Source organism: Oryx dammah, unplaced genomic scaffold (assembly GCF_014754425.2).
Source record: "Oryx dammah isolate SB20612 unplaced genomic scaffold, SCBI_Odam_1.1 HiC_scaffold_18, whole genome shotgun sequence".
In the NCBI taxonomy this organism is placed as follows: Eukaryota; Metazoa; Chordata; class Mammalia; order Artiodactyla; family Bovidae; genus Oryx; species Oryx dammah.
The window spans coordinates 25,636,339-25,649,612 of NW_024070202.1; the positions used below are offsets into that span (position 1 = coordinate 25,636,339).

Below are 13,274 nucleotides of genomic sequence, written 5' to 3' on the forward strand. Positions count from 1 at the left end.
TCTTGATTCCAGCTTGTGCTTCTTCCAGCCCAATGTTTCTCATGATGTACTCTGCATAGAAGTTAAATAAGCAGGGTGACAATATACAACCTTGACGTACTCCTTTTCCTATTTGGAACCAGTCTGTTGTTCCATGTCCACTTCTAACTGTTGTTTCCTGACCTGCATATAGGTTTCTCAAGAGGCAGGTCAGGTGACCTGGTATTTCCATCTCTTTCAGAATTTTCCACAGTTTATTGTGATCCACACAGTCAAAGGCTTTGGCATAGTCAAGAAAGCAGAAATAGATGTTTTTCTGGAACTCTCTTGCTTTTTTGATGATCCAGCAAATGTTGGTAATTTGATCTCTGGTTCCTCTGCCTTTTCTAAAACCAGCTTGAACTTCTGGAAGTTCATGGTTCACGTATTGCTGAAGCCTGGCTTGGAGAATTTTGAGCATTACTTTACTAGCGTGTGAGATGAGTGCAACTGTGCGGTAGTTTGAGCATTCTTTTGCATTGCCTTTCTTTGGAATTGGAATGAAAACTGACCTTTTCCAGTCCTGTGGCCAATGCTGAGTTTTCCAAATTTGCTGGCATATTGAGTGCAGCACTTTCACAGCATCATCTTTCAGGATTTGAAATAGCTCCACTGGAATTCCATCACCTCCACTAGCTTTGTTCATAGTGATGCTTTCTAAGGCCCACTTGACTTCACATTCCAGGATGTCTGGCTTTAGATGAGTGATCACACCATCGTGATTATCTGGGTCGTGAAGATTTTTTTTTTTACAGTTCCTCTGTGTATTCTTGCCACCTCTTCTTAATATCTTCTGCTTCTGTTAGGTCCATACCATTTCTGTCCTTTATCAAGCCCATCTTTGCATGAAATGTTCCCTTGGTATCTCTAATTTTCTTGAAGAGATCTCTAGTCTTTGCCATTCTGTTGTTTACCTCTATTTCTTTGCATTGATTGCTGAGGAAGGCTTTCTTATCTCTTCTTGCTATTCTTTGGAACTCTGCATTCAGATGCTTATATCTTTCCTTTTCTCTTTTGCTTTTTGCTCCTCTTCTTTTCACAGCTATTTTTAAGGCCTCCCCAGACAGCCATTTTGCTTTTTTGCATTTCTTTTCCATAGGGATGGTCTTGATCCCTGTCTCCTGTAAAATGTCACGAACCTTAGTCCATAGCTCATCAGGCACTCTATCAGATCTAGTCCCTTAGATCTATTTCTCACTTCCACTGTATAGTCATAAGGGATTTGATTTAGGTCATACCTGAATGGTCTAGTGGTTTTCCCCACTTTCTTCAATTTACGTCTGAATTTGGCAATAAGGAGTTCATGATCTGAGCCACAGTCAGCTCCTGGTCTTGTTTTTGCTGACTGTATAGAGCTTCTCCATCTTTGGCTGCAAAGAATATAATCAATCTGATTTCGGTGTTGACCATCTGGTGATGTCCATGTGTAGAGTCTTCTTTTGTGTTGTTGGAAGAGGGTGTTTGCTATGACCAGTACGTTCTCTTGGCAAAACTCTACTAGCCTTTGCCCTGCTTCATTCCGCATTCCAAGGCCAAATTTGCCTGTTACTCCAGGTGTTCCTTGACTTTATACCTTTGCATTCCAGTCCCCTAGAATGAAAAGGACATCTTTTTGGGTGTTAGTTCAAAATGGTCTTGTAGGTCTTTATAGAACCGTTCAGCTTCATTTTCTTCAGTGTTACTGGTTGGGGCATAGACTTGGATTACTGTAATATTGAATGGTTTGCCTTGGAAACGAACAGAGATCATTCTGTCATTTTTGAGATTGCATCCAAGTACTGCATTTCAGACTCTTTTGTTGACCATGATGGCTACTCTGTTTCTTCTAAGGGATTCCTGCCTGTAGTAGTAGATATAATGGTCATCTGAGTTGAATTCACCCATTCCAGTCCATTTTAGTTCGCTGATTCCTAGAATGTTGACGTTCAATCTTGCCATCTCCTGTTAGCCCACTTCCAATTTGCCTTGATTCACGGACCTGACTTTCCAGGTTCCTATGCAATATTGCTCTTTACAGCATCGGACCTTGCTTCTATCACCAGTCACATCCACAGCTGGGTATTGTTTTTGCTTTGGCTCCATCCCTTTATTCTTTCTGGAGTTATTTCTCCACTGATCCCCAGTAGCATATTGGGCACCTACTCACCTGGGGAGTTCCTCTTTCAGTATCCTATCATTTTGCCTTTTCATACTGTTCATGGGGTTCTCAAGGCAAGAATACTGAAGTGGTTTGCCATTCCCTTCTCCAGTGGACCACATTCTGTCCAATGTAGGATGGAGTACTGCAATACTCAGGTTAACCACTAAAAGAATAGTAAAATAAAAAAAGTTATTTTTAATCCCACAATCACTAAAAAGGAAGAAAATTTTATTCCAATTGAAAAAATATGGCTAACAAATTTTACTTAATCTTTTTAGAGAACTAATGGAAATATATCTCATTTGTATGAAAAAATTTGTTTCAAAATGCACTCCTCAATACTGGGTACTTCTGGTTTAAGAATGAAGACCTGTTAGTTCCATGACAGGAAAACATTACATTAAATACCATTTGGAGAAAAGGACAAAATAAAATACATGATCCTTACCTAAATAATCTAAAACTCTACCAAAATGGAATACACAATTGAGAGAGTCTTTAAGTTATTTGCTTCAAAAAACAAAGACCCATTCAAGTGGGTTCAAGAGGAAGCACATTTATTTCAGGCTCCATCACTTGATCTTTTAACTGGGGAAGAGAAAATACTGATACATAGATTTGTGGAGGGCTGCGGTTATAAGCTAGGGCTCTGGAATTGGACAATCTAGTTCAGTTCTTCCACTTACCAGTTAAGTTACTTGGACAAGTTAGTTAATTTCTATAGAGGCTTTAATGTCCTTTTCTTTAAAATAATGTTACTTCAGAGAGTTGCAAGGATTATACTAGATCATGTATGTAATGTGTTAAGTAGAGTGGCTTTCTCAAAGTGCTCAATATATGTCATCTATTACAGTTGACCCTTGAATAACTTGGGTTTGATCTACATAGATTCACTTATGGGCAGATTTTTTTCCCAATAAATATGTAGCACAGTACTACATGCTCTGTAGTTGTTTGAATTCACAGATGTGAAACTACAAATATGGAGGACAGATTGGAAAGTTATACTTGGATTTCTGGAGGGTGGGCACCCCTAACCCTTGTGTTGTTCGAGAGTAGTTGTGCCCTTTAGGAACTATACCTAGCACCAGAGACTGAGTTTGTGTTTATTCAAAATGTACACATTGAAATCTAATTCCCAGTGTGATGGTACTTGGAGGTAAGGCCTTTGGGAGGCAATCAGGTCATGAGCGTGGAGCCTCATGAATAGGATTAGCAAGCTTATAAGAGGCCAGAGAGCTAGCATGCCGTTTCTGCTAATGAGGACACAGTGCAGTGGGCCTCTATAAACCAGGAAGAAGACACTCACCAAGAACTTGACCATGCTGGCACCCAGTCTCGAACTTCTAACCTCCAGAACTGTGAGAAATAAATGTTTGCTGTTTAAACCACCCTAACCCATGGTAATTTGTTTTAGCAGCTCAAACTAGGACATGCAGTCTATTAGGGTTCTTCAGAGACACAGAATCAATTGGGTACATGCATATTTACAGACAGCAATTTATTTTAAGGAACTGCCTCATGCCATTGGTGTGGCCAGGGCTGGCAAGTCCAAAATTTGTAGGGTAGGCTGGTACAGACTTGAAATTCAGGTATGATTTGGTGTTTCAGCTTTGAGTCCAAAATCCACAGAGCAGGCATTTGTTTGTTGGAGCTTATTTTTGCCTCTGATTGTTGTTTCCATGTTACTGGCTTCTTCTGCCTCAAATCTGTGATATAAGAGGCAGAAGGGAAACAGACAAAAAACCAAGTATCATTGCCTGGTCCTGAGGGGCCTAGCCAGTCTGGCTTCTTCTGTTTGTTTCATATGTAATGTCCAGGGTTTTCAGTCTTACTTAAGAGGAGGAATAAGGAAAAGTATGTATACACTATCTTCCCAGAAGTGTTCAGATTTTTTTTTCAATCTAGCGAAACTAATTTCACTTGTGGCTTCTGAGTTTAGTGTCATATTTAAGAAGGCCTTCTTCATGTCAAAGTCACTAAGAATTTATTCATGGTTTCTTCTGGAACTGACAATTTTTTCACATTTAAAATTAGTCATTTGGCATCATCCCTGAGATTAAGTAGTTTTATGTAAGTGTATGAATTTGCTAGCTACACTGCCCTGAATTGATCAATTACATAGCTACCTGATTCATCACAGACAAATTAAGATCACCATTTAAAAAGATGCCTTTATTGATTTATAAAACTAGAATTTTATCTTTAAAGGACATAGAAGCTAGGCTAGAGCAACCTTTTGGGGGGAAAATCTGTTTATCTGCTAAAGTATTCAATCATTATTAGCAAGAAGAAGGAAGTTGTTTTTACTAAATTAAGATCTTGTTTTTTGTCCATGCAAATGATGCTTTAATATCATCACAGCTTACATAAACATTATTAATTTCTATACAATTGCAAACAGATATGCTTTTCTAAAATAAACATTAAGAGATGCAAAAACACCCTGTAGTGGTAGCTTCTTTTCCAACCAAAATGGTAACTGTAATCCAAAACTTGATCTGCCTTTGTACTTTTTCTAAGAGCATATAATCTCAAAACTTTTATGTGCCTTCGTTTTCCTTTTAATTATATTTATATACATTTAACTTTTGAAATTTGATTCCATTAAGTTTTTTAAGGAGGTCTTAATAGTTCTTTGCTTTTGATTTATAGAAGGTCAAATGAGAAATTTGCTCATGTAACCAAACGAAGCAAACCCAGTGTGGACCATGTCAGAGCCCAGTGAATTCGACACCTTTCCCTCCTTGTATCCCTCTCTTATCTGTATCTACTCAGTGGCTGCATTCTCCAAAGTACCTCTACATGTCAGCTTCTGAACTGAGTCCCTATAATTTATGATCATCCCAAGGGAGAAACAAACAAAAATCCTCCCTCTTTGGCTTCAGGAAGGTAAAATCTCTGAGAGGTACACTGATGGGCCTTGTTGTGGCCAAGCAAACAGGTCACTACTGATTGTTATAAAACTGGGAGACTAGGAAGACATCTATCTCCCACTCAAGAAGGGAAGTGATTTGCTTCAGAAGCAGGGGAGATGGTCCTGAGAAGATAAAAACACTGCAGAACTACTTCAAGTATTCCTGTTAAGTTTAATATCCAATAATATTAAAACTCGAGTAAACTCATAAACATGATGGGTGACTAAAATCAGTCATCTTTTTAAGGGCCGAGGGGTCACCCACCACATCCTATAAAATAATGGCTTGTCTACAGAGCTCTACTATTATCTCATGTCTGCAGAGAAACTACAGCAGATGGTAACATATAAAGAGTATACAATGTTGTAGTCAAACTGTAGACCTTGCTGAGTTCCAACTCTGTACTTTTGGATGATTGAGTGGGCCTTTTTAGACTTTAACTTCTTTATCTGTGCTGTGAGTGGATAAAAATAAAGCCTGATTCATGGGGTTGTTATGAATATTAAACAAAATAACTTCAGAGATACAGTAGCTTTCAGTGTTAGCTATTATTATTACCTAGTTGGTAAAGAATCTGCCTGCAAAGCTGGAGACCCAGGTTTGATCCCAGGGTTGGGAAGATCCCCAGGAGAAGGAAACGGCAACTCACTCCAGTATTCTTGCCTGGGAAATCCCAAGGACAGAGAAACCTGGCAGGCTACAGTCCATTGGGTTGCAAGAGTCAGACACGATTTAGCAACTAAGCCACCACTGGGTCAAAAAGCACAATCCAAGTTTTGAATAAACCCATTGGCTAATTTATTATTCTATTATATTAGCTCTGAGTACAAGACATTACAATAGTAAGACTATTCTAATCCTTTAGATCCTGTTTTTGAGAAAAGTTTCTTGATGGCATATTGAAAATAATTCAATATGGTTAAAAAAAAAAAAGAAAGGGTAGCTGGATGACCACCTGTTTTGATGATGTTATAATGGAATCATCTATTTTTGGTTATTTATGACAAAGAGAGTACCATCAGAACCAACCTCATTTTTCTTAAATTCCATTTTCTAACCAACCCTTCCCTGAAATATATCTATAGAACTTTTGATACTGACATGGCTTATATCTGAAGTCCTCTTTGTCCAACTGGAAAGTTACTATTAATGCCAGCTGTAGCTGTGTTGGAGTTCTGACTCATATTAGCATTCACTTCAATAAAGAGAAAATCACCTCTATGTTGCCACATCTCGATTCTCCTACTCCCTTCGGCTTTTTCATAACCTTTCTTGCTATCCAAAAACAGGGACCATGATGATACCACATACCCGAAAAATAATTAAAATCAGGGAACTTGGGTTAAAAATTTACTTGTGGAAGAGGAAGGCCTAAGAGGACCATTTTTCTAGTCAAAGATAAACATTTATCAGTGTGTGCAGATTGAGGGATTTCAATGAGAGAAGGGGGGCTTGTCATGATTCACAAGTGCAGGAAAAATCTGCCTGTTGAATTCCTACCCACTTAACCCTAAACAGTGATTTACTCACAAGACGTCTTCCTACAGCAGCATAGTACAGGGTGTACAGAAGATGTACGTGTTGGGGCTGGGAGAAAAGTAACTGAGCGTAAGGAAGAGAAAAAGCAGCAAGACAGAAGAATCTGATCAGTGAAGTGAGGTGAGAATTCTTGTCATTCTGATTTACAATTGTAAATATTAAAATAATTATTACTGTGTTCTCCAGCATTTGCTGTTTCCTAAAATGTTTTAAGTTCTCTAATATTTCTTTACCATTTGCCACCCACTAACTAGCAATCAACTATGAAAAAAGATTTAAATTGGCTCTATTAGTAGGCACAATTTATTTTACAATCAACACACGGGAACTTTGAAACACAGCACTATCTTCAAATCGCACTCTAGGTTGATTTAAATACTCAGACACTAAAAACTGATGCCAGCACAGCCTATAAATGACAGTTATAAATCAGACAAGTTATATAATCAGACAAATCTTTCATGGACAAGAAGAACGCTGTGAAAAGCTTACAGGAAGGTCACAGCCTTTCAAGTGGAAAACGGCACATGAGTCAGTTTTATAGTAACTGTGGACACAGTATGTTTAGTCTTTGTTTAATCAACAATTTCATCAAACATATTTTTTTAATGCACATGCTGAGATAACTGTGGCTATACCTCAGTTCCTCCTGGGGGATTTGATGTTTCTGAAGGTACAAATACTGTAGATAAAATGTTACTGCAGAAACTACATAAAGTTCAGTCTGCTCAGGATAAATTCTATAGAAAACTACAATTAGCTGAACTATGTCAGAGCTCCTTTAAGATGTAGCTTTTCTTCATTTCATTGCATCTTAATAAGTAGCACTTTACCATAAATGCTATTTATATAAAGCATTTTATTTACATATAAGTTATGATTCTAACTACCCATCTCTATGGCTATAAAATTTTTCTTTTCCTGAAAATCTCCTCTCTCCTACAACTGTTCTGCTTGCCTCTTTGTTCCCAAGAACATATATTTCTTTCTTAAAAGGAAATTTATTTTCCTTTGAGAACAACTGCTGGGAAGCCTGCCTCAGAAAGGCAATAAAAATGTTTCTCTTGCATTTTGAAAAAACGTCTTTCTCTCCAGGAATATCTGTCCTATTATACAACAGAATCAGTATGAAGTCAGGGCGTGGTGGACAGGGTCTTGTTGGAAAGCACATATTCTGTGAAATGTGGAATCCCGCCACAGTGCCAGGCAGGTCTGGAGCCAAGCAGGACGCAATCATGTGAGTTCCCAGCTACCTGCCAGGTGAGGACTGTCTGCACTTTCTCAGACACTCTCTGCCCCTTACTCCTCAGACACCTGTGGACCTACAGCAGCCTCCTGTAAGCCTTCCAGCCCAGCATCACTCTGCAGAGATTCTTTCTCGCCTTCCTCAGAATCCTTAGGATTGTCATTCTCTTGGCAGATTCTCGTTTCAGCCTCCTCCGGCCGCTCTTCACCAACACAATTAGAATTGACATCAAGTTTGCTATCTGATAAAAAGAAGAAGAAAAAAAAGTCATCTGGCTCTTACCATGTGCCAGACACTCTTCTAAGGGCTTCTGTGTATTAAATCATTTAATCCTCATAACAACCACAAGGGGGAGTTCTCTATTAGCATTGTTCTTTTACAAATGGGGAAACAGAGAAGAGGGGGGGTTGTTAACCTGGTCATCGTTGCACAGCCAGTGAAAGTAAGAGCACTGGCATTTGAACTCAGGCCTCAAAATCAGGATTGCAGACAAGCAAAATCCACATCTGAATATGGCTTTGCCATGAGTTAGCTTGACATGCTTGGTTAGGTAGACAGCCTATCCAAGGCTGTCTCCTTATAAAGTGGGGGATAATAAAGCCTATTGCACATTTGTGGAGAATAAAGGAGTAAAATCGTGTGTGGGATGGACTGATGTCTACCAACCAGGAGTTCTCATCCACTGACAACCCTCCCATATGGCTTCTTGAGTATGTGACCAGCCGTTATATACCACTTTCAACACACAGGATATAAAGGTTTGGTCCAGCAAACAGAAGAAAGCAAGACAGTCAGAAAGCCTGACTGTTCTATTAATAATCTATTTATACCAGTTTATTTGGTATGAATGCAGGTTTGTACAAACCATCCATTTCTATTAATAGGTTTCTCCACCAGGTGGCAAAGGGACATGGTCCTTTGAGGAATAGAGATGAGCATGCTTAGTGTCAGAATCACCCAGGTAACCTTTTGGCAACCTATCATTTCCCAGAATGTGTGATACATATCCTATATCCTCTGGGTTGGGACGTAAGAGTGTGGGTGGTTCTCTTCTCCAATATGTGAATCATTGCCGAAGCAACTCACTGTTTCTGATGAAAATGAGTCATACACTTTATGAGGAAAGGAGAGGAAAAATAATATGGAACTCACTGCCCTCACACCTGTGGAAAGTTACGCTGTGCAAGTTAACTTGTAATTTATAAATTTATTCCATAATTTTACCTGCAGTTTCATAATTAAGAAATTTAAAGGCTTCCAATCTTAAAATCTTCAGGTAGCCATTAGGGGAAATTTAATTATTTCCTTATTCAAAGACCTTAAAATCCTTTGTGAGCAAAATATAAGTAAACTATTCATTAAGAGTCAGATGGCTCCAGAGCAGTCTCATGAATCACAAAGTAGAAAGAGGAATAAACACCATTCCTCAGAATTTTATGTTTTTCATTTTCTAGTGCTATCTAGGCTGACTACCGTCTGTACATTATCCCAGAGACTCAAAAGAAGGATATATCTAAGTGTAATCCTGATGTTGGTTAACCCCAGTCTTCCTTGGTTTCCTGAGAAGACGCAGTTCCTGTGTGTCCTGTGTTAATATAATTGATCCTTCCTCTTCCTACTGACAAATATTACGGTCTCAGTTTTTATACACTTACTGTTCTCCTCTTCACTCTTTGCCTTGGCAGCCTCCAACTGTTGCTTCTCATAAATGTCCTTGAGATTCTTACAAATTTTCTTATGTGCAAACCAGTGTGTTTTCTGGCAGGTCTGATCACAATATATTACCTGAAGGCAATTGTAGGTTTATTTTCAAGAGGTGTAGTCACATGACTTTTCAATTACAACATTAAATCAAGTATTGTGCTGTAAAAATATTAACTTTTCTAGGCGTCCCTGGTGGCTCAGATGGTAAAGAATCGCCTGCAATGTAGGAAACCCAGGACTGACACCCGGGTGGGGAAGATCCCCTGGAGGAGGAAATGGCAACCCACTCCAGTATTCTTGCCTGGAGAATGCCATGGACAGAGGAGCCTGGTGGGATATAGTCCATGGGCTCACAAAGCATCAGACATGACTAAGTGACTAACTCCCAGTGTGCTTTATTTTAAAACCATGATGTATGAATGTGTATTGTTTATCTTTGCAATTTTTAGCTTACATTTTTTAACAACAATGAATATATAACACATGGTCTACCAAAGACTCTAACATATGATTTATTTAAGAGACTTCTGTGTGCCCGAATTGATATGGTACAAGGACAAAGAAAACACAATTGTTGTCCCAGAGGAAGCTAGAGCAGGATGGGATAGCATAGATGGAGGCTAATAATTAACAACATGATTTATATCCTAGAACAGGATGTAACAGCAATGGGAACACAGAGGAAGCAATGACTCACTCTAAATAGAGGGAGTCAGTAGACAGAGAAACAGGAAAGAAGCATTCCAAGTAGATGGAATATCTTGTACAAAAATGCAGGAATAGGAAAGTGAATGCTGTGTTTAGGGCAGCAATACATTTGTGTAAATAGAGCTTAGATTTTTGTAAAATTATATGCCACGCACTGGGCTAGGCTGTTATACATAGAAGGTATTACAGACTATAGTACTGGCCCCAATTCTTCATTCTTCCCTGCACCCATACATTTTCCCATGTGACTTCAAAGTTCTTTTCTCTGAAGGGGAGGAGAATTAACTTTAAATATAGCCATGCAACTTGTTTTGGCCAGAGGAATGAGACAGCACGGCAATTTCAAGGCTGGACCTCAAAAGACCTTGTATGTTTCTACTTGCCTACTTACAGCTCTACCATCACCATGAGGACATGTTCACCGTGGCCTGCTGGTCCAAGGAGGATGAGAAACACATGGAGCAGATGTGCCCCAGCCAACCACAAACATGAGGGGAAAAAAAGACTTGCTTTAAGTAATGAATTTTGGACTGTTTTTATATGTGGCCATACTTAATCATTGTAGATGGTCTCATTTAGTTCTCACAGCTCTAGCCCCATTTCACATATAAGGAAACTGAGGCTCAGAGAAGTAAGTAATTAAAGGTAATGAAACTAGAGAAGAAGTTTCTAGCAGAACCTGACGGGTTACCGAAGAATGTGCTAAAGAATTTCAACCTTAAAAACAACAGGAAATTAACATGATCTATAGGGTAAAGTGAATGTCCAGATGCATGCATGTGGGTAGCATCTGTATGCGAGAAGAACCCATTCAGATATGCTCTTTATAAAGATAATTCTGGAAGAAGTTGGTAGCAGCACAGAAAGCTTAAAGACTGGTGACAGTGAGAAGGGAGTGAGAGCTTTACGAGGAAGAGCTGATGAAGAGAGAGTCGTTGAAGTCAACACTGGAAGAGTCAAGACTGCATATTTATGAATTGTTGTAGGTTCCTACATAGGCACCAGTCTCAGTCCCCTGTGAATAAGTTTTCTCATAACCATTCATTCATACTCTCTTTTTTGGGTGTGGTCAGCATAGAAGCTGGGCAACATGTGAGCTGGACAGAAGAGGGAACAGAACTACATGCCTCCTATAGTTCTTTTCCAAAATTATTTTAAAATATTAGATTCAATACATCATATCTAATATATTAGAATTTATTAGAAAAAATGCCAACTATTACATTTATAGAATATGAAAACTCAGTTACCAACATTGATGAAATCTAAACCAGATGTCAATGAACTTAACTTCATTCTTACCATTTTGCACACTGAGCATCTTTTTCTTGCTCCTTTTTCTCCACAGGTAGTGCAAAACTCAACATCCACAAAACCCACCTGACCAGTGATGGCTTGGGTAAGCACAGAGAATGCAGTGGGATCAGAACCCTAGAGGAAGTAAGAAGAGGAGAAAAAAAAATTCTGAAATCACCAGGGACAGACTACAGAGAAGACACTTTCAGAAAAAGAGACAAAATGATTAAGGCGAGAAAGAGCCTGCACAGACTTTAGGACACATACACCTTTCTGAGTACCTTTTTCTGCACCAAGTACATGGCAGGTAAGTCGTGGATCCAGATGTTCAGAAAGAAAAAATCTGGCTCTATTCTAGAATAAATGTATTTTTCAACTGGGATTATTCAGTAAGCATACAAAGATTTCAGATATAGGACAGTGAACTCAGAATGGAATTTCCTTCTGAGAATTAAGACAATATATAATACATATTCTGAGGGACAATTTATAGGATACATCACAAATGTTTATCATAATTCTTAAAAGTTTAATGCAACTTAAGTGTTTTAAAGAACTTGTCTATTTAAAACTATTTACTTGATGTAGATCCACAATTCTAATAGATAAAAATTATCACCATTATCACTGAAATGCTCTAAACTCTTAAGATTAAAGAGCTATACATGTGGTTGCATTATGTTATTAAGAAAAACCAAAAATATGAAAATTATACAATTATTGAAAATCAGAATGGCTTGCTAAAGAGGATTTATGAAATTTCTTAACAGAGGAAATTATAAGGGCAAACATTTATCTGCCTGCAGTAATGCTATTAAGACCTATTTAAATATTTATCTGCCTGGGATAATACTATTAAGATCTACTTAGAGCAATTACAGGGTATGGAGCTATCATACCTATTCACAACAGTTCTTGTTTCTGAGTTTTTCAAATTTGCTTCTTTATTCTTAACTAAAAATGTGGAAATTTTCATAGTTTACATTTTTATTTTTATTTGCTTTTCCTTTCTAAGAATATTTATTTTACCAGTTATACATAACAAATAACCACCTTGGAACACTGTTTTACACTGCCCTCATTTCAAAACCACTTTACTCCTCCTGAAAACAAATAATTACTAAGTTTCTTTTTAGTTCAAGAGTTAAGAATTCTCTTTTGGAATGAAAATAATATAACAGTGAGAAAAAAGAGCTAAAATAAAATGTCAGATACTAGTTACAAGTTAATAATTTCATCAGGAATGAATGTCTATGGCAGTTGTGCTGAAGAGAGGGTGTGCACCAGAGAGCTTGTTGAAAATTGCCGCAACTACACAGATGCCCTTGCTACAACGAAAACCCAGTGCAGCCAAAAATTAAAAATAAATAAATAAAAATTAAGGGGGAAAAAAATCATGACTGAGACATGTTCAAAATCTTCCCCAAGATGGGACTTTTGTAGGAGTCACAAAACAATGATATTCTCACAAATATACCAGAAGTAAAACTAAAATATTTTTTGCTAGAAATATGGCTATTAATGTGAACTATTGCCCCAGAAAAAAACTGATGGTACAGCAGAGTAACCATGTGAAATCTTTCTTGTCACAGTTGAGTGATAAGAATTCTTTCTTACTATACAAAACCTTGTCATCTACTTTGTTAAATATGTATCCTATAAAATCAGAGACCTTAGCTAGCCTTCTAGAAGTTAAAATATACAC

The 13,274-nt window shown here is 38.0% G+C and overlaps 1 protein-coding gene across 1 annotated transcript in view; it reads right to left on the bottom strand.

Annotated features, from left to right (window-relative positions):
- Positions 1-6,895: 6,895 nt before the first annotated feature.
- The window catches only part of ANKMY2 (ankyrin repeat and MYND domain containing 2), a 38,326-nt gene continuing 31,947 nt past the window's right edge, over positions 6,896-13,274 (bottom strand). Inside the window, exons 8-10 of the mRNA XM_040260604.1 lie at positions 11,576-11,704; positions 9,517-9,646; positions 6,896-8,102 (exon numbers count right to left, since the gene is read on the bottom strand). Coding sequence (XP_040116538.1) covers positions 7,915-8,102; positions 9,517-9,646; positions 11,576-11,704 — 447 coding nt within the window. The 3' untranslated portion in view covers positions 6,896-7,914. The remainder of the gene's footprint in view (positions 8,103-9,516; positions 9,647-11,575; positions 11,705-13,274) is intronic.